The following is a 27,742-nucleotide window of genomic DNA, read 5'->3' as shown; positions in this document are numbered from 1 at the left end:
TGCCAGGGTTGCAGTGTGTGACAGTCCTCTCTGGAATGCTGTGACTGACAAAAGTCTCTTTTACTGCTGTCACTGCGACTCTGAGATACGCCACCTCTATTCAAGAAATATCTCCACTGCGTGGGTAGGTTTTATTTTACCTCTCTCATGCCTACTACTGGCCTTGAACATGCTGTCTCTGAAGACAACAAACCAACTTCATTAAGTGGGGCACTTTGGGTAACCGAGATGTGTGATTACAAGTCTGGCCACCAAACTGGTGTGGCATTTATGACGCCTTTTTGGCTTTCGTGCTGCCAAGGGTTACTTTCTATATTTGGTTTCCCCACTCTGTATTCTTTTATTCTTCTAATTCTCAGCTTACAAATGAGTTTCCCTTACTGATAGTACACAGTGCCTGAAGTAATGAGACTGTGGCAGTAATTAGAGTAGCACCCTGGTCTATCACAGAGTGTTGACTATTGCCTTGCTGATGTTTAGTATCATACTGTGCAGTTCTCCGGTTGGAAAAGTCTTAGATATTTTAAAATGGGGATCTAGAAGTCCCACTAATTGAAGCCATGCCGAAGAACTGTTACCAAACCTTTCCGAGTTAGTGCTGAGGTCAAAAGTTGCATGCTGTCATTTATGAGCACAATGTTGCTTTGAGTTGGTGGTAGTAGTAGTCTGGCCTCTTAATGTCTGGGCTGGATACAACACTGTTTATTACTACTTGTTTTTATCTACATGGAACAATGCCAGACTACTTTTGCTGGCAGGAAAGTGAACACGTCCACACCCTGAGACTACTGTGTATGGCTTCTCCAGAACACAGACTTTTTTAAACCCATAAATACAAGTTTGAGAACCAACACATCCCATGTGTTTGGTGCCACATTTTTTCAATTATGTCATCTCTTTATGATTGTGTACTCATAATTGTTCATCATTGTGATTTGGAAGTGAAATTGTTAGCATTGTCTTCATACTTAGATTGGAATGTGGGCTGCCTTTTGGCTTATTTTCTTGCTCGAAGGCTGTTATGCAGTGGGATACAGTCGCCTTGTGTGAGAGGACTGTTTGTAGGACCTTAGAAAAACAGGGTGCGGGAAATAATAACAAGACTACATCCTCCTGTTTGAGAATGTGAACCTTTATTTCTACGACAGAATGAAAATAGTGAATCTTTTTTTGCTTCTAGACAAGGCATGTGAAATTCTGGCCATTCTCCCCAATTAAAATTCAAGAAGCAAACTTATAAGTGGATTTAGTTGACAGTATTTTCCCTTGAGAAGTGGAAGAGAGATGTGGGTGTGTAAATGTGAGAAAAAGGGTGAGAGAGAGAGAGCTAGACAGGCATGTAGGAAGCATTAACAGGATACTCTATCAACATGATGAGACATGACCAGCCACACAAGGGCTGAATTACATTGAAAGCCTGCACCTGAGTGTCCATGTACTCCAGTCGGACTAGATTCACTAGGAGATACTTACTGAATAATACAGAGACTTACTGAGAGATACAGTGCCAATGGCATTGAGCTGCATCAAAAAACCCTGGTACTGACAGCTCTGTTGACAAGTTGACATGTCCTATGGTATTACATTTTAAATGAGGTCCTCTTCATCAATCTGTAGTAAAGCCGTAGTTATAATTATAAGTTATGTTTATGGGGAAGGGGTTCCGTGTAGAGTTTTCTTTAGAAAACGCACACAATAGATGTGTCGCAGTGATAGCTGTATACAGTATGGTGGTATTTGAACTGGGTGCAGTTCTGCCACATCATCTACTATTAGAACATAGTGCAGGATGCTCATATGTTTAAGAGAAAAACCTGCAAGATTGGTTTTATTTTATTATTATTAAATCATCTGAATAAAAGAAAAAAGGCAAGAATCTTGTTAAGACTACAATAGCTCTTATCACAAATGTTTTATGATAAATTTACTTTTAAAATGCCAAGTGTTATACATCTCTGTATTGTGTTACTTATGCATTTGTATGCAGATAATGGGAAGAAAACCTATCCCTGAACACCTATGAGTTTGGTTTCAGTGACCAGATCACAGTGCCACAATTGTACAATGTGTCTCAATCAGTTTATCTGCTTAAACCTCTGATTTCAGATCTGTCTTCATCCAGACATCAACAGATGTTCAGATACAAGTCCCTCGATGTATATATGAATACTGGAGAAAATATATTTTGCTATTCTGTTTCACTATGACTTTAACTATGTGGTTAATGTATTTTCACCACAAATTGTAATACATAATGTAACATTAACATATTTCCATATACAGCAATTGATATTATATATTCTAATGCAGAATGTTTTGTTTTGCTTGTTTTATCTTGTTTCCTGTTTAAACCATATTTAGTGGTGCTTCATTTGGAAATCACATATGATCTAAATTTTTTTAACATCCATTGTAGTTCATTTGCATCTTTACGGTCACAGCAGTAGTCAGCTTCACTAAAACTGAATTTAGTTGAAGCTGTTATTTACCAGAGTTAAACTCTGACTGTGTTATTTACAAAACTCACTGTAAATCCTGCAGTCATCAATTTAGCTGGCAAAATGTGAACACCAACCAAAACCCAAAAGAGGGATCTTTGAAAGCTACACTAAATAGCAAAACATCTGAGTATTGATGTTGAGTCTTTGACTGGAAGTTGGTGAAGTGGTAAACACGAGAGCTAATTGCTGATGGCTCATGATGGGCTAATTGTAGATGTCAGTTGGCAAACATGCTAACCAGATGACCAAACATTAAACCTGGCCCAGATTTCTATATGTAATACATAATAGCTCTATAAATGGACATTCCTCCCAGAGATTTTGTTCTTGCTCAGCATCCTCCAATGAGATTTGAAGGTAGTATATAATGGCAAGGCATTCCTGTATGTGTGACCATGTTTTCAACACAACTTGTATACTCCAGGTATTTATAGTCATCTACAGAGCCCATATTGTGGACTAGCCTCCATATGCTGTGGTGTCCATGTGGTCCCCCTGTGGTTTTCATAGACCCACCATGAACATTTTCACTCGGCCCTAGGCCAGAGCAGCGAGCATGTTTGACTCCCTTATATATTTTAGCATGAGCTCCATATTGTGTAAAGAACTGGCATCTGCTTTCAGTGTTTCAGACACTTCAGGGTGTGTGTACATGTGTATGATGAAAGATTTATTGTGCATTACATCAATGATTGAGCATTAGCTGACAAAGAAACATTCTCCTAATCATAAAATATCTCAGGCTACCAACTCTTGCCCAGATGTGGGCCAAATGCATGGCGTTTGATGCAACACAGTTGGCTTTGTGTGATAAGACAGACTTGGAGTCTATGGCGCCTCATCATGACTGCCGTAAAGCTCTGTCACGACGACCCAAAACAGCTGTGTGACAGAACAGATGTCCCCTGTGCAATTTCCTGGACTTTGTCCACTGCTTGAAGTTTTCTACAGGAGCTTGAGAAATATCAATGCCATTCCACTGTGATCTACACATCATCATTACAGCAATGATGCAGCAACTCCAGTTTGATGAGGTTTCTTGAGGACATGCATGTAGATATAGACAAACTTTATGCGACATGGAAAATCCTTCCTAATGTCTGTAGACTTTTAAACGGGGTGAAATATAAGAAACAATAATAGTGTCCTTTTTCAGTTGGTGAGGTTTGAATTTGTACATTTTGTTTCTGAGAGGAAAAAAATATGAATATAAAATATGAAAATTATATAATGGCTGACCAATAAATGAAGAAATACAGAAACAAACCAACAAAAAATAAATACAGATATTTGTGCATAAATAGTTCCATATATATATATATATATATATATATATTTTTTTTTTTTTTTTTTTTTTTGTGCAAGTACAAATGCAAATAATAAATACACCCATAAATGCAATAATAATTTAAAACACTAATAAATGCCTGAGGAAATGTTTTGTAGTTCCCAATGAATTGTTTTAAAAAAGACAAGAATTTATTGTAAACACAGCCTATTATACAGACAAAAACACTGGTGTGCCCTTCCTCCAGGATGTTAAATAAAGCCAGCCAATCAAATTAGAGGTTATGAGCAAAGAATCTTTCCAGAAGAAAGAACTTCTAGGACTGGAACGGATGCAAATCAACTGCAGGTAATGCTATGAATGCACTAGCCAATCTGGAGAGTTATTACACTAATGAGAAGACAATTATCACTCTTGAAGTCTTTCTTGCATCTGATAAATCCCACATATTCAAGATTTCTGTTCATAATCGAAATCAGTACCTGAGCTAAAAAAAAAAAAATATTTTTATTTTTTGATGAAACACCTGCTCAGTTGGCTATATTTGGAGTTTACAATGAAATAAAAGCTGTTTTAGGCTTAGACAATTTGCAACAGGTAAGATTCAGTTTGTCACTCCTCTTCTTCTCTTTAATTTGTATGATAGGCTATATGCAAACTTTGATTTGTAATAAAACTGAGAGTGTTCAAATAATTATTAATTAGCTTTCATAATAAATATATATGTATAAATCTCTCTCTCTCTCTCTAAAGTTCTAAATGAGCTGCAAATTGGATGATGAGTTAAAATGTATGGCTCATAATAACTGAGACATGCCGATGTTCTGTTCAGCAAGACTGACTCTGATATGGAGAGTTTTGGTCGTGACCCTGATGACTGTTCACACAGCTGTGCGTGTGTTTAGGGTGGGACTGAAGGAGGCAGTAACTTTCCCCTCCAGCATCACACACACACACACACACACACACACTGTCAGGTCGAGCGAAACTCTAGTTTCAAAGCGTCTCTGCGCGTCAACCGAGCTGCTCTGAAGGTAAGATCTCCTCTCATTTCACACACTTTCATCTGGTTTCGGGGAGGGAAAAAAAGCAAAAACTTTCAGTTTATATTGAATTACCTGCAGCCTTGTGGTTCAGTTTTTGGTTTCTCCGCCTATTAAAACGTTCCCCTGAGTAATTGTAGAGACAGACAGATGCGCGCTTTAATGCGCGGAGAGCCAGTGATGTACAGGGTTCAGAAGCTGTACTGCAGAAGCTGGGAAGAGCACTTCTTCTGTCTACAGCAGCAGTATGTGAGGAATCGCTGTGAGCTTGATCAGGCTTGTTGTATTGAGTGAATGATGCGTGTCCGTGTGTGGAGATGTGAAGGCAAACTCTGTAGAGACATGTTCTCAGGATTCTGCTGAGGTTCTCCTGCTGTTCTTTGTTCCTCTGTCTATATAACTGTCTATATATGTGTCAACCTTCATTATTCCCGTGTACACAGTAGCAATACAGCATGTATACATTTATACAGTGTCTGAGCTGTGACTTAAGAGCTGTAATGCTAATGTAGGCAGGTGTTGCAGGTTTAAATCCAGCCACAATTTCCTGTCCATTTACTCCATATACAAAGTGTACATCGCATTCCTTCAATTGGTTCAATTTGGCAAACAATCAAGTGTGTTTAGTTTAACTCTACATTGGATATTTAAAGACATAGACAAACTATGAAGAGGTCATACATGCTATGATAGTTAATTACTGAAAAGTTGATTAATTATTATTATTATTTTTTTTTTGCTGACCTGTGGTCTTCCTCAATCAAATGCTGTCAACAAGAATGGCCCTCGCCCAATTTTGACTTGACACCCATAAGCAGTAGTAGTGACTAAACAACTAAACAAGTGTGCATCATCCTGCAGCATTTGTGCTCCAGACTATGTAATTGTATGTAATAAACTATGTAGTTGTATGTAGTTGCCCAAAAGAAAGTTAGGTACAATGTACTTGTTCATGTTCATGTTGTACTGTAAAACACTTGTTCTTCTTTTGAGGTGGGATACGGTTAAGCTGGGGCCAGGTGTGGTGGTGAAGGTGTAGGGATACAGTCAATTGTCAAAGTAATTAAAATGTAATCACAAAAATGTATTACGGACATAAGGTCTAAAAATGTATGTACAAAATAATTCCATTGAATCAAAAGATTAATTTAAATTCTAATACATAGTACTCTACTTATTACACTTTAAGTTCACGTAAGGTTCTTTGTGCTTAGCTGAATGAGTTTGCTTGAAAGTAAATCAGTAAAATGAGGATTATGGGATTTTAACCTGTTTCTTAGACCAGCACATGATTGTTCAGGAGATTTATCAGCTCAAGGTACCGGCTGACCCTGATCTGAAAATAAGCTGTGTTCAGTCTTGTGATTCAGAAAATTTTACTTTCTTTTCTTAATTGTGGTGGTGGAGTTCAGCTACACAAGCTTTCATATTGATATTCATATAATTTGGATGTTTAGTTATCGATGTCCTTCGGTCTGAGACACTGGGATAGACTCCAGCATCCCTGGGACCCTACAGAGGACAGCAGCTTTGGAGAACAGCGTGATGGATGGATGAATAATGTGTATAGCTTCCTTTGATGAAAAACAGCCCTGATGCTTGAATGTGTCTCAGCTTTTCTTTCATTTGTGGACTCCATGTGGCCATTGGTTTGGACTGTGTGCTCATTCTGGGCTTTAAGAAGAATCGAAGCTCATTGATCTCAAAATTCCTCGCTAATCCGGGTGTTATTATTACACTGAATTATTATAGCGGCAGAAAAAAGAAAACTATAAGTGCTGAAGCCCCTATGGGGGTAAAACACAATATGAAACGTGTATGAAACATGAGTTCAATTTGAGTTCAACATGTTCCTAAATCACAGGTTACAGTCAGGTATGTCATTGTGGCGTTTATTGAGACAGACTTTGCCTGTTTTGGGCCCAGAAAGGCCTTTGGGTGTTAGTGGGAGGGTGCATCTGAAGTTGTTATGGCAAATTCCATGATTTCCTACAAATGTTACCTCAAGAAGCAGAGAAATATACAGTGGAAGCCTCATTTATACTGGTGTATACTGTATATGAAGGTACCAGCTCATCTTTATCAGTTCTCAGCTGGTTGTGCTGGTTCAAGCAGGGGCTTTGAGCAGGGTAAACATAACAAGAGGTGCGTTTCATTCAACTGTAAGTAGACTGCAAAGTGGACTTTACATGGTTTTCCACCATTTACATTGAGAATCCATTCCGAATGGAGCCAACATGTTCAGTTCGAATGGCACTGCAAAGGGCATAGGGAATAAGGGAACATCGGTACATCACTTCACAGGAAGTGGAGAGGTAAAATCATTGTCACTGTCATTGCGCACCGCTTTACAAAATCAATTTTCAGAATTAATGATGGAGCAGTTGTCCTCGGGTCTCCTGAAGAGGACACTTTACATTGTGATGTACTTTCGTCACAAAAAAAAGAAATTAGAGAGATATGTTACAGCCCACAACCCAGTCCTCAGCAGACAATAAGTAGCTCAGCATTTTTTCCACATATCTGTCCTGTCAGTTACAGTATGGTTTGAAATACATCAATGGCTTTTAGTAAATCAGGCCTGTAGCTCTGGCAGTGGGGCCTGCAGATGGGATAGTTCAGAGATATTGTGTTGGTACCAGCAATCTGGACGCTGCCTCTAATGATGAGACAAGAAATGACTGATCTGCTGTGCTAGCTTTCATTTTGCAGTGGTTAGTCTTTGTTACCCTGAAGTGAGTGTGTGTTGAGCAATTGTGAGCTGCAAGACGTCCAGAAAGCATCATAAAACCAGGGTTTACGCAGGGCTGCCATTAAGAAACCAGTTGTATCCAGGACCAGTGCACAAAAATACACAAAGAATGGAGCACAAAATCTGGATCCCTGAAATAAGGAATTTAAAATAACATGGTCTGATGAGTTATCTTTCATTATATTTCCTGTAAACTTGACTGGGTTGGAGGTTTGTACAAGTCAGTCGATATGGTCTTAACGTGCTAGTCTCGTGTGTCTGTAAAGTTGTCAATGCTTTTTATTCTGTATGTTTACAGGAAGAAATACAGAGGTTTAAGAGACCCTTTGACCAGATTTACACTCCTGCTGTGGAGCTCAAGATGAGTAAAGCAACTCTCACTGCTGTCTTTATTGGTAGGTTTGTATGTTTTTTTTTTTTCAATATGCATTTGCTTATTCTTCACTAAATTAACTTTGGATGAACAGACATCCTTGATTATTAATGACAGTCTGGCTGACTAACACACTCAGCTTTCTTCAAGCTATCATGTCTGGTATCATTTCTCACTAGGATGATACTGGAATGCTGTTTCTTTACCACTGCAGGTTGGGACTAAATGTTTAGCAGTAAGACTGATATTATTCTTGTATATATTTATTTAAAGACTAACCAGATTGTATTTAAATATGTCATTTATTGGTTTCAATTATAGTTGCTTTTATTGTTGAAATTCATGGACATGCCCAAACTTAGAAAAAAGGGATTATGGCAAATTTTGGTTAAAAAAACAATGCACATTGTTTTTTTGAAAGAGAGAGGGGTGGGGGGAGAAAACACACCTTCCATAGAGAATTTAGTGAAGAAACTGTGGAAATGTTTTTTGTTTGTTTGTGTTTTTGTCCTATTGTTAGTCATATTTTTTGTATGATCAGTGCCTTTGTTGGTTTTGGTTCATTTGCTGTTGTATGGACTTTGAAATAAGTGAAATTCATTGGTGATGTTATGACTACCTCATAGCTGTGCATTTACCGACAAATAATTGCACACCTTGGAACGTTCATCAGCCAATCAGAATCAAGAATTCAACAAACTATAGATGGCAGCTTGCTCCATATATTCCGTTTAGTAACAGTTCAGTGGGTGTGCAGCAGTCACAGTAATTGGACAGCCTACATTTGAGTTTAAATCACATGTTAAAAAAGTGTTCATTTTAGAGATGTACGGCCCTTGCACATGTTTGCAATTTTACTGCTGCCTTGAGTTCTTGCACTACTCTAGGAATAGCCTTATTGCAACTGTGGAATAGGTTGTCTCGTTATTTGCATTTGTATTATGTTCTGTATGATCTACTGTATGTTCCTAGTATTTCTACTGACTTCCAGTGGAGCAAAGCCAAATGGAAAGAACAAAAAGCCAAAACAAGGTAGCTGTAATTAATCTATTGATAATATGCATGTTTGAGACATTTGCTACCACATTATGTTCTTCTGACATTGCCTCTGCTTTTCCAGCTGTGCCAGCAATAGAATGTGATATGCGGGCTGGGAAGATCATTCTCCCAGAGTTTATTGTCAAGTGTCCAGCTAACTGCAGGGAGACCAAGGAGAAAGTGTATGGGACAGGTGTATTTGCCTCCATATCCAGTATCTGCAATGCTGCCATTCACAGGTGAGCTCAAAAAGTTTGTTCACCTGCTGTTACTGTATGATCAGTAGGACAAATGAAAATATTATGCAAAAGCTAGAGCTCTCTTAATGAAATCACAAGTTGCTAATCTAATTGTTGTCAGTGGTGTCATCACTAACTCTGGAGGAAAGGTAATTGTGATGAAGATGGCAGGACAGACGATCTACAAGGGTAGCTTTGCCAACGGTGTCCGCTCTCTGTCCTTACCCAACTGGAGAGAATCCTTTTCTGTCTCAGGTAGTGTAGACCTTACTCTGAACACATACTGTTGGAAAACACCTATATGTATCGGCAAACAGGCTCTGTATATATATATATATATATATATATATATATATATATATATATATATATAATAGCTGCCAGCCACCGCCAGCATTTTTTATAATTTTCACTAAAATTTCAAGGCCACCAGAATATTTTGTTGGATGAATATCTGAACATGTAATACATCAAAATAAAGAACAGAGCCTCTACTTAAAAAAAAAAAAAAAGAAACTAGCTTTTTTTCTAGCTTCAAGATTTCCTTTTTTATCAACAATTTGTATTTAAAAAAGAAATCTACATTCTGAGCAAAAAAAGAAAATCTGGATCATATTCAGTATGATGATCAAAGCAAAGATGCAGTAGCTTGCATCAGCACCCCCAGAGCTTGCACGGTCCTTTAACCACATCCTGGATCGCCATTTCACTCTCTAACTTTAGACACTTTTCATTTATATGTGGCTTATTGTTGATGATTACATTATTTTTCATATGCATTGTCATTGTCTTCCTCACCTGTGTTTTTGATTGAGAGATTCTGGACTCATTGAGGAGCTGCGTAATAGCGCCCCCGAGTTTTCTGTTCTGGTTTTGGTGGGGAAGCGTTGTATTATAAATAACTGATGTGGGCCGGATTTGGGCCAATGTTGCTGTCTCATTTACCAAAGCATGTCACAAAATGAATAATTTTAATTTAATTTAATTTAATTTATTTTATTTTATTTAATGAATAGTAATATAAAAGGCAATAATATGAAATATTAAGATTCTGTATTCTCAGACAGCAATATAGTGTTGGCCCAGATCCGGCCCACACTGGGTTGGGTCTGGGCTATATAAAGCTCAGGTGTGGCTCAGATTGGGTGATTCTGGTTTACTTAAGGCTGAGAATTGGTACCAATAATAAATCCTGTTTTGGCCCAGTTCAGGGTGATTAACTGGCTGAGATTCGGGCCGGATATGGCCCATGTGTGGCCCTAGTCCTTAATCCAGGTCTGGGCCACTTCAGGGTCGTCGTTCTTTGCGGTACTTGGGCCGAGGGAAAAGTGATTGTGTGGCCCGGATCTGGGCCAGAAGACATTTTCTATGTGGGTGGATACTAAAATGAATTGGATTCATGACTTTTGGTTCTGTGTGTCAGTGGGTAAACCAAAGAATGGGGTGACCTACCCATCCACTCTGGTCTTTGTATCCTCAAGACACACCACAGTGAAAACAGGTAAGCGGTTTTATCTGGCTAGTAATACTCATATGTGTGTTGTTATGTCATTAAACCTTTCCTCTAACTAAAACAGCAATGCTTTGTACTAACAATGCCAGGATCATGGGTTTGATTTCCAGGGAATGTATAATAACTGAGCAAGGGCTGACTTAACCAATAAGCGAGGTAAGTGAAATAGTGTGCCATTCTCCTCTGGTCAGTTGGGATCTGTCTCTGGGGCCCATGTCTCGTTGACATGGCCTCTGCTGACATTCAGGGATGTCGTTAAAGAGCATATAGTTTTTTGTGTAGGGGCCCCATACCTGAAATTTGCTTAGGGCACCCAAACCACTAAGTCCACCCATGTAGCTGAGCAGAAGGCAAGATCCAGCTAATGTGAGATTTTACCAGGGACAAACTTCAATCTTAAATGAAAAAAAAAAAATTGAATGTATACTTAAGGATCTCTATCTGACAAACACTGTGATTAAAGCCACACACAGCAGGGCCTAACATAGTGTGGATCCATGTTCAGAATCCTCTGGTAAACCAGTAGCAGTTCATCATCTATTCACATTTCCTTGATCCCAAGGTGATCCCAAAGACCTGACGTACTCCACAGCGTCGCCTGTGACTGAGGCTCTAGAGGCGGAGCCGAGCTCTACTGCAGCTCCGCCCACAACCACTCATGTGACCACACCCATCACCACATCAGCCAAGCCACGGGTCACCACCGTTCATAAAGTCCGTGAGGCAGGTGAGCTAGTCTTTAACACATCTGAATAAATCTTAATTGAATGAATCAGTTTATTACAGTAAATTCAATGTAATGCTGTTATTCATTTGTTCTTGGGTCAGTTTTTCAGTACCCTATAGAAATGAGCATCCTGTCTGGACGATATGGAGCAGGTTCCCTCTCTATCCATCCTCTTTCCTTTCTCTGTTTTTAAAGCAACCTCTTTCTTTCTGATCTAGGCAGCAGTCACCCGTATTTCAGCTCTGTTGCACGTAAGTCAAGCATGTTGAATCTCCCTCACGTGGCACTTCTTGTGGCTGCTGTCATATAATTTTATTCAGGCCTTCTGGGTGTGTTTTTAGTGGTTTACAGAACTAATGGTCCCTTGCAGTGTTCCTTTGGTTCTTTGTTTTCGTAGCAACCGCCTGTTGTCTTTTGGGGTGTAGATGGTGTTGGCCCATGAAAAGTCGGAATGAAACAACATTTCACTTAAAAGATATGAAGTTTTTTTTTTTAGTTACAAAGATATTAAATGAAATTTCTTCTTTGGAGCACCAGCTGTTTCAAAAGCAGAATTTATTACTATACTTTGATGAAGTTTTATGATATTTTTCTTTAGACTTACATGCACTGATGAGTCCTGCTTAGTAAGACCAGAATTTAAAGTTTTTGTAACAGTAAAAAAACAAAAAAAAACAACCGAGATTATATCAGCGCTTCAATATTTGTTTTCTCTAAATACTGCATGTAGGACAGTCCCAGAGCGCCCAAGGAAAGGGTCCTGCGCAAGGTACAGTATGTTCTACTTTGACACTGTCTGTAGTCCTCACTTCCTCTGTCAGTAACACAAGCCCTAAACTCTAACCATAACATTTGTCTAAAGCATTTAGAGGCAGCTCCATCTATGCCAATAGGTTTTCACCCCGCACAAACACAGGTAAACCAAACTCACATTACTCTGACTGTATGTCCTGTCTTGTGATGCTTACCTGTTGTCTTTACGTTTCTTTGTACTCTAGGAACAGGTATATTGTTAAGTATTTTGATATATTGCTGTTGATTGTTTGTGTCCTGAGCTACATGAGTTTTGATCTCACTTGCTGTTTTCCTCTAATATTCCTAGCTATCTGTTTCTTGTATAGGTATGTCTCTTTAATCCGAATATGTAACTGTTCCAAAATCTGAATATGTGCTCTTTTGTATGTCAATGTCTAACAGTTTATGCAAAATATACAGTATGAGACTCTTCCTGCAATCAATCTATTTCCTCACCATGATCATTGAAACATAAAAATCGGCTCACAATTTAATTTAAGTTTTGTATGCTTTTCCTGCAAAATAAAAAGCCTATTACCATCTGAGCTAAGTTTGATGAAATTATCTGAACACACTGACTTGACCTCTTCACATGGCTTGTTCCTCGCATTACCTACAAAAAAACCTCTGTTTTGGAAATTAGTGTATCCTCAGTGTGTCTGTTGGTGACAATATTATTCCTGTTTTGCACAATTAATAGTTAAAGACAAGGAGCACTTTACAGCTTTCCCCAAAAACAGTACAAGTTGTTTTGCATACAGTATTTTACAGGCACAGTCCTTGGTATATCACACTGATAGATCAGCTCAGACTTTCTATTGCTAATTTAGATGTATTGTGTTGTATTGTGTGCTTTACATGTGGCTTGTCTTGAATGTGTTTGCATTTTTACGGCAGGTGTGCACAGACAAGAGACGAGCACCACGATCAGAAGACAGCTGCATGCTTCCTCAGCTTCAGGTTCGCATGACTCATTCATTCAATTCAGACATCACTCAGTAGCAGCTGCGATGCAGGCATGAACTCTTGCTTTCTTCTCTCTTGGATATTTTTACATCTGTTTCACATTGTTAAGCAGCTTTGAGTCGGGTGCAGCCACAGTCTGAGAGGAAGCAGCACACGGCACAGTCTAATCCCGGTAAGTATCTGCAGATGCCGTCTATTTGCATGTGTGTGTCTTTGCATGTGTGCTGATACACATCAAACAACACAAATGACAGTCCAATGCTCTTATTGCATCAGAGGGATCAGGTAAAGCTTTGTCTGAAATTAGCACCTTTAGACACAGCAAGGCTTTAGCCAAGCAAGTAAACATGCTCAAATTATACTTGACAGTAAATAAATATTAATATTAATCTCGGTTATATTTACTAACGAACTTGGTCCTTTGTACTAATTTGACTGCGGATTCGTTTACAAATAGGGCACAATTCAACACAGGATTTTCAGAAAGATTGAAAATTAAAAATGATGCTGTGCGACTATCTGACAGTAATGTTGCAACACACGTGTGAGTAACAATTGCTTTACTGTTATTACAGATCATTTGATATGTAATGAGAATGTATGCATTCATCTGTGTAGGATGTAGACTGTCCATCATACTCAACTGTTAGCCAATCACAGCAGTGGGCGTTTTCTTCCGAGTCGATCATCAGCCACATCTATTCAAACAGAGCATTCTGGAGAGGGGGTCAAAAACAGTACAAAAAAAATGCGTATTGCTTCTAACTTACTATGTTTTTTGATAAAACATTTAAAAAGCTTGATTATTAGTGGATCTCAGAGAATGATACAAAATAAAAAAGCAGAGGCAATTCTGACCTCTTTAAGGTATGAACGAGGCTCATATGCTCCTCACAGATTCTTGAAACTTATCTCAGAAACAAAATACGCATTGCTTTTATACAACAGTTCAATAAACAGGAAATTGTTTAAATAGTTTTTATGCACAATATTGCCACTTACTTTGTCTAGTTATGCTCCACTTGCCAATTAAACCAATATTGTCAAAGTCAAGTTGAATCGACACCTGTGTCTCTAAGCAACATATGACATCAAGTCACCTTTATTTATGATGCTGTTTGTACAATACACATTGTGTCAAAGCAGCTTTACAGTTTTAAACAGAAAAATAGTCGATAATGCAAGAGGGCAATACACACAGTTAAGGATGTTAGTTTATTTAAATGATTCTATGTTTTTGAACAAATGGGTTAAGTGAATGATTCATTGACTGGTTATATATATATATATATAGGTTCATCTCAATGAATTAGAATGTTGTGGAGAAGTTCATTTATTTCAGTAATTCAACTCAAATTGTGAAACTTTTGTATTAAATAAATTCAATGCACACAGAAAGTAGTTTAAGTCTTTGGTTCTTTTAATTGTGATGATTTTGGCTCACATTTAGCAAAAACTCACAAATCTCAACTAATTAAAATACTTAATAAAACCAATAAAAAAATGTTTTACTGAGTTGTTGGCCTTCTGGAAAGTATGTTCATTTACTGTACATGTACTCCATACTCGGTAGGGGCTCCTTTTGCTTTAATTACTGCCTCAGTTCAGCGTGTCATGGAGGTGATCAGTTTGTGGCACTGCTGAGGTGGTCTGGAAGCCCAGGTTTCTTTGACAGTGGCCTTCAGCTCATCTGCATTGTTTGGTCTCTTGTTTCTCATCTTCCTCTTGACAATACTCCATAGATTCTCTCTGGGGTTCAGGTCTGGTGAGTTTGTTGGCCAGTCAAGCACAACACCATGGTGATTCAACCAACTCGTGGTGCTTTTGGCAGTGTGGGCAGGTGCCAAATCCTGCTGGAAAATGAAATCAGCATCTTCAGAAAGCTGGTCAGCAGAAGGAAGCATGAAGTGCTCCAAAATTTCTTGCTAAACGGGTGCAGTGACTTTGGTTTTCAAAAAACACAATGGACCAACACCAGCAGATGACATTGCACCCCAAATCATCACAGACTCAACACTGGACTTCAAGAAACTTGGGCTATGAGCTTCTCCACCCTTCCTCCAGACTCTAGGACCTTGGTTTCCAAATGAAATACAAAACTTGCTCTCATCTGAAAAGAGGACTTTGGAGCACTGGGCAACAGTCCAGTTCTTCTTTTTCTTAGCCCAGGTAAGACGCCTCTGACGTTGTCTGTGGTTCAGTAAATCTCTTGACACGTCTGTGTGTGGTGGCTCTTGATGCCTTGACCCCAGCCTCAGTCCATTCCTTGTGAAGTTCACTCAAATTCTTAAATCCAGTTTGCTTGACAATCCTCATAAGGCTGGGGTTCTCTCGGTTGGTTGTGCATCTTTTTCTTCCACACTTTTTCCATCCAATCAACTTTCTCTTAACATGCTTGGATACAGCACTCTGTGAGCAGCCAGCTTCTTTGGCAATGAATGTTTGTGGGTTACTCTCCTTGTGAAGGGTGTCAATGATAGTCTTCTGGAGAACTGTCTTCCCCATGATTGTGTAGCCTAGTGACCCAAACTGAGAGACTATTTTGAAGGCTCAAAACCTTTGCAGGTGTTTTGAGTTGATTAGCTGATTAGCATGTCATCATATTCTAATTTGTTGAGATGCATCTGTATATATATATATATATATATATATATATATACACACACACACACACACACAAACGTTTGAACTCGATATAAAATTTAACTTTTATTTTAATTAGATAGCAGATAGCAAAATATGAAAATAAAGAAAATGGCTAATTCCATTGATGCCTGTGTGATATGCAAAGTGATTATTTGATCAGAACTGTCTAACGAGTTGACATCATAGTTGACATGACAGAACACATAATCAGTAAATGATCTCTAAACCTCTAAACATGATTAACAGATTAATATACATGTACAATATTTCCTTGCTATATAAACCTCTAAAAAGTCCATTTGATGTCTTGAAGTAATAGTTTTTCAATCTCCGTATCTAGCATTTGCAAGAAGAGATTGGCCGCACCCTGCGTACGCACGACCTGATTGGTTCTCTGGCACCAGAAGACCAACAGGTATCATAATCATTATGCAGGTTTCATCATCCTGTTCGAAAACATAACCCTCCATGCAAGGAGCAATAAACAAGACATAAACATAGATTAAATATCCTTTTAAATTCCAATTGAATTTCCATAAACACTTCATAATTCATGCTAATCTAAATCTGACATGAGGCCCAACCATCACTTTCTGTTCAGATAGTAGCCCCTCTGTGCCAAACACAGACTATAAACGGAGCAGGATGAGTACTGGTGACCCCACAGGTAAGGATGTCATACACTGATATATATATATATAAAACACATTAATCTGAATTATGCCTTCATGGTGCACATGTCTGTTTTTGATATCACCATAGCTTCATATCAGTGTGCACAGGTTCCTACCATATCTGCTACTCGTTTTCACACTGCGTTTACTTCCTTCATGTGGTTTAAATAGGCCATGCCGCTAGCTTTCAAGTTAGTTTTAAAAGTCTGTGCCAATGTGCGACCCATATGATATCAAAAACATTCAGAGCAGCATGCATTTCTGCTGGAGCTATATGACTAACTTCATCATTCATGTCTGAGAAAAGGTGGTAAGCTACAAGTGTTGTACTCCTCCTTACAGCTTTTGATTGTTTGGCTTTTTTTTTTTTTTTTACACACATGGGCATTATGGGTATATTTTCCATAATGCACTATGCTGAATTAATGTTCCTGCAAATGCTGCCTCTGTTCTGCAGCTCTTGACCCAAGGCCTGATAACACAGAGTATGAGCACTGGCTGTATAACTTTGGACAGTATTGTAAGTATTCTCGTTTTATTTTGGAATAATACATGTATGCCAAAAAGTCTATGCAATGAGTATATGTTATACATGTGTAGCAGCACATGTTCCATATGAACATGGCTATCTCTGAGGGTTTCCAGTTGAAATAACATTGTAACCTAGCTTAAACTGCTTCGCTGGTCTTAGCTGGTTTAAGCTGGTCTCCCAACATAGTCAAGATGGTCTGGTCTAATTGGTCTCTTAATTGGTGGGAAGCTTCCATTAAGTGTGTAATGGCAGTGAGAAGTGTGTGGACTGCACACTCTATGTAACTACAACATCTGTCCCCGTGTCTGGATTCCAAAGAGTCTTTGTTGGGAGCATCAGCCATGCTGTTAATGCTGCTGAACTCTGTACCACAGAGTCAGATGATATTTGAATTCTCTAGCAAAAAAACTGCCCCTGTCCCTGCCTGGTCCAAATTTCCTTTCAAAAAGATTTAGCTAGGTAGCTTTTTTAATTAAGTTAGATTATTTATGTTATTTTTTGCTAATAATACATGCATTAGTATAGTGCTGCATGTACCAAAAAGGGTATCTGTACTCATCTAGTTACTGCTATAATACAAATTATGCCTGGATTAATGAAATTTGCCAGCCCGCCAGCTTTACTGCATATTTATTCAAAAGATCAGACGTCATGGCTGTGAAATGGGAGTTGTGGGCACAGCTCCGGTGAGTATGTTACTGGTTGTGTAACTGTAGTGAGGACCATCACTGTGAGCCACTGTGTCTTTGTAAAACTGGAGGCCTGATTCATGTTAACATGATTTCTGTTTTCAGCTCCTGCGCCAGAAGAACACAAGCCTCCATCTAAGACGAGCCCCACCAGAGGTGTGTCAAAGACACAAGCACATTTGTATTTTAAAGCACACAGTTTACTCGCAGTGCACAATATTGATATATAGTGACACTATGACCGAATACAGGATTTTTAATTTATTTGATTATAATATTTTTTTTTTTTATGATTTCATGATGTATATTAATTAGTCTGGGATTACAGTCACAGAGTCGCTTACTGGGTCAAACCCGTTAGAGTCAGGTGAGACATCTAACTAACTCATTTGAGTTCATTTGAAAATGTGAAAATATGAACATTTTTGCAAAACTCTAAAACATACCTATACATACAATTCATTGCATTTTCTCATTGAAATGAACGCTAGTAGCAGTAAAACACCAACACTTTCTTCTGATTCTTCTTCGCCTGTGTTTGATCCAGAGATTTAGCACTCTTTCAGAAAATGTGTAATAGCGCCTCCTATCATAAAATGGTGAAAGCACAGAAAGCTGGAAAATTATTTCAATGGCTGGGAAAGAGTTAATTAAGACCTATTTTCCAGTGGTCGTTTATCTGTGTCAGATAGAACTGAACATGTCTTTATTTCCACTCACTGGACATTTCACTGAACATGCCAAACGTGTAAGAAGCAACAAAATATAATTTTGCAGAAAATATTTTTCTAATGGGCATGGGTTGCTTTATTACATTTTTATGACATGTTTTACAATCAAAAGTGACTTGATAAGCCATACAAATAGTTATTTAAAACATTATAGATAAGTTTTATGATTTTCCTAACATGTAATTGGGTTATACTTTATTTTGATGGTCCACTTTAGACATTCTACTAACTATAAGTAACTTTGCAACTACATGTCAACTACTTCTCATGGATTCACAACAACATGTGTACTAACTTTCAGATTAGACTGTTAGGTTTAGGTTTAGGGTTAGACAAATAAGTTGACATACTTGCAAAGTTTCTCATAGTCAGTATATGGTATGTTGTGAACCCATCTAAAATAAAGTGTTACCTCTAATTGTTATGTCCTGTAATCTTCCAGGTTTCAACGCTCGAGGACATGACTTAACAGCCAGAGCTCCTGAACTCACGTCTCAAGGAGATCCAAGTACAATTCCTTCATGCTCCTTCAAACCTGTCATTGATTGTGAGATCATTATTCACTTCCTTTCATGGCTCTCATTTTATTCTCATCTTCTCTTTGTAGACTGTAAAGTTGATATTGCATTCCTCATGGATGGCAGCTGGAGCATTGGGAAACGCCGTTTTAAGATTGAGAAAGACTTCCTTGTGGAGGTTTCTCAGGTTATCAATGTGGGTGTAGCTGGACCCATGATGGGCATCATTCAATATGGGTAAACAAAGTCCCAGAAAACACTCAAATACTTGAAGTCTTGATAAGAATAAATGAGGGACTACCACATAAAACAATGCCATTAGTATTGGCAGATATTCAGATATAGCATACATAAATGTTCACTCACTTGGATACGGACTGACAGTGTCTAAAATGGAAACACATTTACACAGGAGCTTCACGTATGCATACGTGTGCGAATCTTTTGAAGAACTTAAACATGAACTTACAGCATGGTTTAATTCATGTATAATATATTATTTAGTAAATTCATTGATCCATAGAGGCACATTTGTACATTTCTAAGATCAGTTCTGTAATTACATTAATAATGTGCATTTCAGACTGTACCCAACAAACCAAAACATACAAATACACAGGTAGAAAATGCTGACATAACATATCTACATTTAATTTCTCAACCAGGGATGATCCGGTCACAGAATTCAGTCTAAAACAGTTCTCCAGCTCCAAGGATCTGAAGCCGGCCATCAGCAAAATAGTCCAGAAGGGTGGTCTGTCCAATGTAGGTGAGTGAATAAACCTGAACTATACCCCGAAGACCAAAAAGCAGTAGTCATCACATGGTTTCACTGAATTTGACCCTGTTTGCACATCTCCATTTCAAATAAGATCTAAATCTGAGCTGGGAACTGTGGCTAAATTACAGGGCTGGTGCCACTCTGTGGTGTTTTTGTGTAAGCTGACCAAATGCCTGAGGTTTATCCAACCTAGAGATTAGTTTTTCACATTGGTTGTATGGTTTGTGTTATAGATAGTGTTCACTTTAATATAACAGTGGAATCCTGTAAACAAGAAAACAACCAACAACAGCAGCCCTCTCTGGCAGAGCTATAAAGTTAAAGATAGCCTGAGGACACAACATTATCTGCTTTGATGAATCTGGTTGGACGATGTTTAATCAGCACCATAGCCCTTCATCTCCTCTATATGTGTACACAAACCTGCTTGTTTGGACTCTGAAATTCCTGAGGCCTGCAGTAACCCCCAAAACTATTTGGGCACCAAAGTCATGTGCAATATATGAATTTAGATAGCAAAATATCAAAGCAAGTGTCATGTATTGTAGAGAAAGATGATACACCTTTCTACACAATGCTTAAACTGGAATGTCAGAACAATAGATCTAGGGTTTAAAATATATACATTTGGTTGTGGTAAATGTAGCAAGCTCGGTGATCTACACGGTCAAATGGAATTAGTCGGGCTCACTTAAAAAAAAACAGAGATGTATAAAGTACTAGAGACCCAGACTTGAGTAAAAGTACTAGTGCTCTATCAAAAAAATGACTTGAGTAGAAGTTGAAGTGCTCTTTAAGCACCACTCTTAAGTAGAAGTACTAAAGTATTCAACATTTTTTGTACTTAAGTATTGCAAGTAGTCTATTTGAAAATTTACTACTCAAGTACTGAAAGTAAAAGTACAAGTATTGTGTTATGTAGTTATTAAAGAAAGTAGTCAAAAGTTTGAACATATTGTTTTTACTTTTTCAAATGATTAACCTAAAGGACAATCACAATTCCTTTGACTGTAACTTTTTGTAAACAAAAACAGATTAAAGGGTTAGTTCGCCCGATTTGCAAAATTATGTCATTAATAACTCACCCTCATGTCGTTCCAAACCCGTGAGACCTCTGTTTATCTTCTGAACACAGTTTAAGATATTTTAGATTTAGTCTGAGAGCTCTCAGTCTCAGTCTGACATCAGTCTGACATCAGAGGGTCAGTTAGAATATTTTGAAGCATCAAAAATACATTTTGGTCCAAAAATAGCAAAAACTACGACTTTATTCAGCATTGTCTTCTTTTCCGTGTCTGTTGTGAGAGAGAGTTCAAAACAAAGCAGTTTGTGATATCCGGTTCGCGAACGAATCATTCAATGTAACCGGATCTTTTTGAAACAGTTCACCAAATCGAACTGAATCGTTTAAACAAACCAATATCCCGGAGTAATTCATTTACTCAAACAGTACACTGACTGAACTGCTGTGAAGAGAGAACTGAAGAAGAACACCGAGCCGAGCCAGATAACGAACAACAGACTGACTCATTCTCGAGTCAAGAACCGTTTCTGTCAGACGCGTCTGATTCGAGAACCGAGGAGCTGATGATACTGTGCATGTGTGATTCAGCGGGAAGCAGACCGACACACAGAGCGTCTGAACCGAACTGATTCTGTTGGTGATTGATTCTGAACTGATTCTGTGCTAATGTTATGAGCGCGGGTAAACCGAAGGCTTGCAGTCAACGCCAATGACGCCATTACGTCGAGCGCAAAAGAACCGGTGAACTGTTTTCTTCAACTGGTTTATTGAATCGAACTGTCAGAAAGAACTACTGGTGATTCGAAAACTGATGCAACCAGTTCTTGACTCGTGAACGAGTCATTATCTGGCTCGGCTCGGTGTTCATCTCTCTCTTCACAGCAGTTCAGTCAGCACGCGCAGTCTTCTTAAAGGGTCATTCCACCCGTGGAGACATGAATGTGTATTGAAAGTGGGTCATATATGTAGTAGAATAGTATCATTTTTTTTTTCATTTTGGTCCTTCTGGGCCTATAAAAGGCAGAAAATAACTTTTTAGAGCTTGTGGACTGTAGACAACAATCCCCATAGTGCATTGCAATACTCAGCTCCGCAGGCCACTCCCACTACTCCGCCCATCAATGTGGATTAATATAGTTGAGCTCTCCTCTACGCTACCGATTGTATATTATTTGGCACAATTTGTTGTGAAGAGTTATTTTGCGACCCAATTAATGTTTTTGTGACAAAATGGTGTGCACTTGCCTTTGTACCGGGATGTTGTTCAAGAACAAGGAAAAGTATTCACAGATTCCCGAAAGATACGGACTTGTGCAAAAAGTGGCTACGGGCTAACGTTATCAATAACCCTAAGTTCGGTGAGGACACAACACTTGAAGCACTAAAAAATCAGACGGTGTGCAGTTTACATTTCAAGCCCGAAGATTATGCGCCTAACCCTTTAGGATTGAAGAGACCCGCGCTTTTGAAAAACACAATTCCTTCAGTATTTTCCTTGCCAGACGATGACGACGAAAAGCCAGGAACGTCGGGAACCACCAGCTCTAGCAGCACTAAACGCATTTGCCTGGAGATAATGTTATTTCTGACTAGACTCTATTAGCAGCTAGTGGCTACTGAGAACACACACTGACATAGTCGTCTGCTGTAAAGAAACACATCTCCTATGATTTTTCTGTTTACGAACTAAATATCTTGTATGTTTTGCTCGCTTGTTGTTTTAATGTGTCTGCCTCAGTAACTAACGTTACACTTGTCAAGAAATGAGTAAGTAAAGTTAGTATGTAACGTAATAATGTAACGTTAGACACTTAGCTAAAAGTTATATATAAGTTTGCTATTATCGATGTAAATCAGCCATGTTTTACTGTGTTAGTTTGACGCTTTTCATGTTTTTTTAGCTGCTCGTCGCTGTACTGTGGCTCATAAAGGTAGCCACAAAAATTCGTTTCTAACATAACTTCGTCTAAATCAAAATCCTCCCCAATGCATCCGTCTGAAAAATTAGTATTTTCCTCCATATTTTCGAAAAGTTTCTCCCGGTGAAATCAAACGCACGGGCACTGATGTGTGATAGGTCTGTTAGCGCATTAGGTACAACCCCCTATGGGCAGACTACTTGTGCTTGTAGTCTTTACAGAAATCCACCCTTTTTACACTTCCTCCTACAATGACGTCAAATGACGATTTTTGCGTCATTGTAGGAGGAAGTGAAAAAGGTAAATAGTGGATTTCTCTCCTCTCAGGGGAAAATGAGAGAATGTTGCACAACCATTCAATAGTATGACTGGTTTTCTAACAATGGACCTCTTAATGCAAATGGGTGGAGTGACCCTTTAATCGCTTGATTCGCTCAATGATGTGCCAGCTTCATCAAACCTGCCATCTACAGTTCTGTTTGTAATGGAATGATTCGTAACATTTTTATAATTGTAACAAGTAACGATGCAGCACATAAAAAAAATATTGGAGTAAAAGTATTAAACTCATCGAAAATATGTACTGAAGTAAAAGTGGAAGTAGAAGAAAAAAAAAATACTCTAGTAAAGTACAGATACCGCCTTTTAGTACTTAAGTACAGTAGTGAAGTAGTTCTACTTCGTTACTATACATCTCTGAAAAAAAGCATGTAAACTGATTGCCTTGGAAAAACTAAGTACAGTGAATAGTACAGTACTGTATGTTGTACTGACCAATGCTAAGTTAGTATAGTTTACTTACACGAGAGTGCTAGGAACTTCAAGTACTTGATCCTTTAATTTAGGTTTACTCAGCTACTCACTGACTCCCAGAGTGCAAATCTTTTTGTGACTTCAGCAAATTACCTCAAATTATTTAAGGATGATATTAACCCAATTATGTACCTGTCAAGATATTTATGAAAAAAAATCTTGACTCATTAATGAAACTCATTGATGAAAATAAGCACAAAAAACAACAACAACTAGAATATAGGTCACCTTCTATAAGCAACCTATTTATTACTTTTCTTCCCTTGAAACTAAATTACAGTGATTTCATATTGCATTGCTGCTTTAACAGAAAAAATATACAGTACAGACCAAAAGTCTGGAAACATTACTATTTTTAATGTTTTTGAAAGAAGTTTCTTCTGCTCATCAAGCCTGCATTTATTTGATCAAAAATACAGAAAAAAATTTAATATCGTGATATATTATTACAATTTAAAATAATTGTTTTTAAATTTATTATACTTTAAATATTCATTTATTTCTGTGATGCAAAGCTGAATTTTTAGGATCATTATCACATGATCCTTCAGAAATCATTCTAATATGATGATTCATTATCAAAGTTGGAAACAGTTCTGCTGATTAATATTTGTTCAGAACATGTGATACTTTTTTAGGATACTTTGATGAATAAAAAGTAAAAAAAAAGAAGCTATGTTTTTAAAATATAAATATTTTGTAATAACAATATACACTACTGGTCAGTAATTTGGGGACAGTAATTTATTTTTCTTTCTTTTAATAAAATCAATACTTTCTATTCAGCAAGGATGTGTTAAATTGATAAAAAGTGATAGTAAAGAAAATATATTATTAGATTTATTTTTATTTTGAATAAATGCAGTTCTTTTTAACCTTTTATTGATCAAATATATGAGACAGCAGAACTGTTTCCAACACTCATAATAAATCAGAATATTAGAATGATTTCTAAATGATCATGTGATAGACTGATGTTATATATATATATATATTATGATAACTTAAAAGAAGTGCCCAACCAAATGTAAAAAGATGACTTTGGGAAACTAGTGAATGATAACTGCAGACATGGAGGAAATGAGTCAAAAGTCTATTGAGACTTATTTTCTTCTTCTACTTCTTCTTCTTCTTCTTCTTCTTCTTCTTCTTCTACTTCTTCTTCTTCTTCTTCTTCTCTAACTGGTTTATTAATGTCATTGGTTCCTTTGTGGCTACTTTTATATTTTAAGTGTCACTCAAAACAGTAAGTAAATTGTTTAATTTAACTTGAAAGTAGCTGTAACTTAATAAAACATACTATGTATAACAACTAAGAAAAGATTAATAATTAAATCTAAGTAGGATTTTACAGTGTTGGGGACAACTGACTTTCATGTCTCTGCTAAAAATTATTAAAACACCGGCTGATTAAAATGTACTGAGCATAAATAATAATGAAAAGTGAAATAAGTAAAGAGAAACTCTCCTACTGCATTTGAGACACAGAGATAAAGACATTTGATCTAAAAGCTGGAAGCTATACTACATGACTTTTTAAAACACTAGGCACCATACATTTAATGGTTTTATAAATGGTTAGAAAGGAAAGAACCGAAATCACACTAAACAGTCTTTATCTATCATTTACTATGTAATTTTACCTGAAATCAGTCAACTTCAACTGACCAAAATCTGTAGACTGGCTTCAAATCTCAGCACTGACTCATCCAGACTGCAAAATAGGGCAGAAATCTGGGCAGAAGTCATGACAAGTTTAAGCAACCTTCATGCACCAACATTCAGAAGCTTTTAGGTGTGCCTTACATTCCCCAGTACCTTTTTTAGGTCCATTTAATGTATAAGTATGACAATTTGAGCAATCAATTCCAAGTGGTGAAAACAAAGATGAAGAGATGCTATGCAGTTTTATTAACTGCTGCACTGATGGTTTGCAGCAGTAGCGTGCTGAACTCTTGCCTTTTCCTGAAGTCCTGGAAGCATTTAAGGAAAGCATTTCAGGGTAGATCCTGAACCCAAAACAGTGCTTCAATTTAAACACAGCAGAGAGGGTTCACAGGGAGGAAGGCTGATGGAACTGTAGCTGTTTTGTACTGATTCTGGCTCTGTGGCCCTTTAAGGAAAGGCCCTCTCCTACATCAACGAGCATTTCTTCAGTGATGCTAATGGGAACAGAGGTGGGGCGCCCAATGTGGCTGTGGTCCTGGTGGACGGCTGGCCCACTGACAAAGTGGAGGAGGCCTCGCGTCTGGCCAGAGAGTCAGGTATCAACATCTTCTTTGTCACCATCGAGGGCCCAGATGAGAATGAAAAACAGAACGTTGTGGAGACCAACTTTGTTGACAAGGTATTAATATTGACTACAGTGGGCTGTACAGTTTGACATATGCCAGAATGTCATGGCAAACGAACGCGACTGAGGGAATCAGAGATAACTTTTTTTCTTGTCTTGGTCTGTAGGCTGTGTGCAGAACCAATGGCTTCTTCTCGCTCCCTATCATGAGCTGGTTCGCTTTGCGCAAAGAAGTGCAGTCTCTGGTGAAGCGCGTGTGCGACACAGACCGCCTGGTGTGCAGTAAGACCTGCCTTAACGCCAACGACATCGCCTTCGTCATCGACGGCTCCAGCAGCGTGGGAACCGGGAACTTCCGCACCGTGCTCCAGTTCGTCGCAAACGTGACGCAGGAATTTGAGATCTCAGACACGGATACACGTGTAGGAATTGTACAGTACACGTACGAACAGAGGCTTGAGTTCGCTTTCGGTCAACACAACAACAAAGCTGATCTGCTGAATGCTATCAAGCGTATAAACTACTGGAGCGGAGGCACCAGCACGGGAGCTGCCATCACATTTGCTGCAGATCAACTGTTCAGCAAATCCAAACCCAACAAGCGCAAGATCATGATTGTCATCACGGATGGACGCTCCTACGATGACGTGCGGGCCCCGGCTCTGGCGGTTCATGGTAAAGGTGAGTGCAGTGGAACGCAGAACGTCCCTGGGCCAGCATCCGTGGTTGTGTCTGGAACAGTCAGTCAGTGCATTCACATGGACAACAATATTCAGATTTTAACACAATCAAAACAATACTCTGATTAAGAATCTAGCATGTAAACAGAGATTCACACTGCCGTTGTCTGTTTGCATGTATAGCAAATAATTAACTGCACTTGACGCTTTCAGAAAATTAAAAATGAAACATCCAAAACTGTATCTGGCATCACAACAAAAAATATGGGTAAATCACTTTAAACAGCAGTCAGGGCCTTAGCTAAAAATTCGGGGCTCTACTTAAATGTTGCTGAATGATAAAAGTACCTGTTTTAGAGGATGTATTTACAATGTCTATGAATGTGAAGAAAGCTGACTTCCAGACCAGCACTTCCTACATTTTTGAACTATTGTACTCTCCCGTATCTCATGCATTAGGTGTGATCGCGTACTCCATTGGTATAGCCTGGGCAGCACAGGACGAGCTGGAATACATCGCCACCGACCCCGACAGAGACCACTCTTTCTTCGTGGATGAGTTTGACAACCTCTACAAGTATGTATCAAAGATTATTCACAACATCTGCAACGAGTTCAACTCCCAGCCACGTAACTGAACCAGGCCTACCGATGGAAATGGCAGAATGTCACCAAAAATCCAAGGAGTAAGTGCATTACCACACAGTTAATTTAGGATACTGTCGTTAGAAACCTTACTTTCTGGATTAAAAGCTTAGAGGACGGCAGCATGTTTCCAGATTTGATTCTTTTTTTTTTTTTTGTGCAATTCAAACCAAATACAAAGATGGCACTGGATGTGCGTTTGGTGATTTTGGATTAACGTGTGATGGACTTCACAGAGTTACAGACTTTCTGACATGCACATCCAAAGAGGTATTAGAGAAAAGAATTGCTTGATTTATGCATAAATGGTTTCAGTTATAGACTATTTATATTTTACATGCTGAACACAAGAAATTAAAAATTATATAAATTATCAATAATATCTTTGTTCATATGGAAAGCTTATAGCTAATTGTCTGCACAAGACAAAAATGTTAATAAGTTACAGAGAATAAAACTACAATTAAAGAAAAATGGCCATATTTCAGAAGCTTATGTTGTGTGGTTCTAACAGAATGGTTTCTTTTTCTTGTAATTTTTGTATTTGTATATATAAAATGCT

The 27,742-nt window shown here is 38.2% G+C and overlaps 1 protein-coding gene across 7 annotated transcripts; it reads left to right on the top strand.

Annotated features, from left to right (window-relative positions):
• LOC132157504 (vitrin-like) lies at nucleotides 1-27,705 on the top strand. 7 transcript variants are annotated; one of them, XM_059566869.1, is made up of 22 exons: nucleotides 1-124; nucleotides 7,883-7,979; nucleotides 8,930-8,989; nucleotides 9,078-9,234; nucleotides 9,356-9,489; nucleotides 10,658-10,735; nucleotides 11,310-11,474; nucleotides 11,576-11,626; nucleotides 12,205-12,243; nucleotides 12,337-12,390; nucleotides 13,167-13,229; nucleotides 13,345-13,407; nucleotides 16,222-16,296; nucleotides 16,483-16,548; nucleotides 17,013-17,075; nucleotides 17,882-17,932; nucleotides 18,950-19,015; nucleotides 19,115-19,262; nucleotides 19,691-19,794; nucleotides 25,683-25,909; nucleotides 26,023-26,536; nucleotides 26,995-27,705. In XM_059566869.1, exons 2-22 carry the CDS (start codon nucleotides 7,946-7,948, stop codon nucleotides 27,171-27,173), a joined length of 2,391 nt encoding a protein of 796 aa, XP_059422852.1. In that variant the 5' UTR covers nucleotides 1-124; nucleotides 7,883-7,945; the 3' UTR covers nucleotides 27,174-27,705. The 7 variants fall into 7 exon arrangements, with proteins under 7 accessions (XP_059422852.1, XP_059422853.1, XP_059422851.1 ...); XM_059566870.1 differs by lacking the exons at nucleotides 1-124; nucleotides 11,576-11,626 and adding exons at nucleotides 4,742-4,823; nucleotides 11,693-11,725; XM_059566868.1 differs by lacking the exon at nucleotides 1-124 and adding an exon at nucleotides 4,742-4,823.
• The last annotated feature ends 37 nt before the right edge of the window (nucleotides 27,706-27,742 follow it).

Source organism: Carassius carassius, chromosome 14 (assembly GCF_963082965.1).
Source record: "Carassius carassius chromosome 14, fCarCar2.1, whole genome shotgun sequence".
NCBI lineage: Eukaryota > Metazoa > Chordata > Actinopteri > Cypriniformes > Cyprinidae > Carassius > Carassius carassius.
The sequence above is the reverse complement of the archived record's forward strand: the minus strand, read 5'-3'. Positions and strand labels throughout refer to the sequence as shown.

Bases quoted from the DNA above. Each gene is read 5' to 3' on its own strand.
- LOC132157504 (XM_059566869.1), top strand. From the start codon at position 7,946: ATGAGTAAAGCAACTCTCACTGCTGTCTTTATTG. The intron at 13,230-13,344 runs GTTCGCATGACT...CACATTGTTAAG, and splicing joins GCATGCTTCCTCAGCTTCAG to CAGCTTTGAGTCGGGTGCAG. The intron at 13,408-16,221 runs GTAAGTATCTGC...CTCCGTATCTAG, and splicing joins CACGGCACAGTCTAATCCCG to CATTTGCAAGAAGAGATTGG.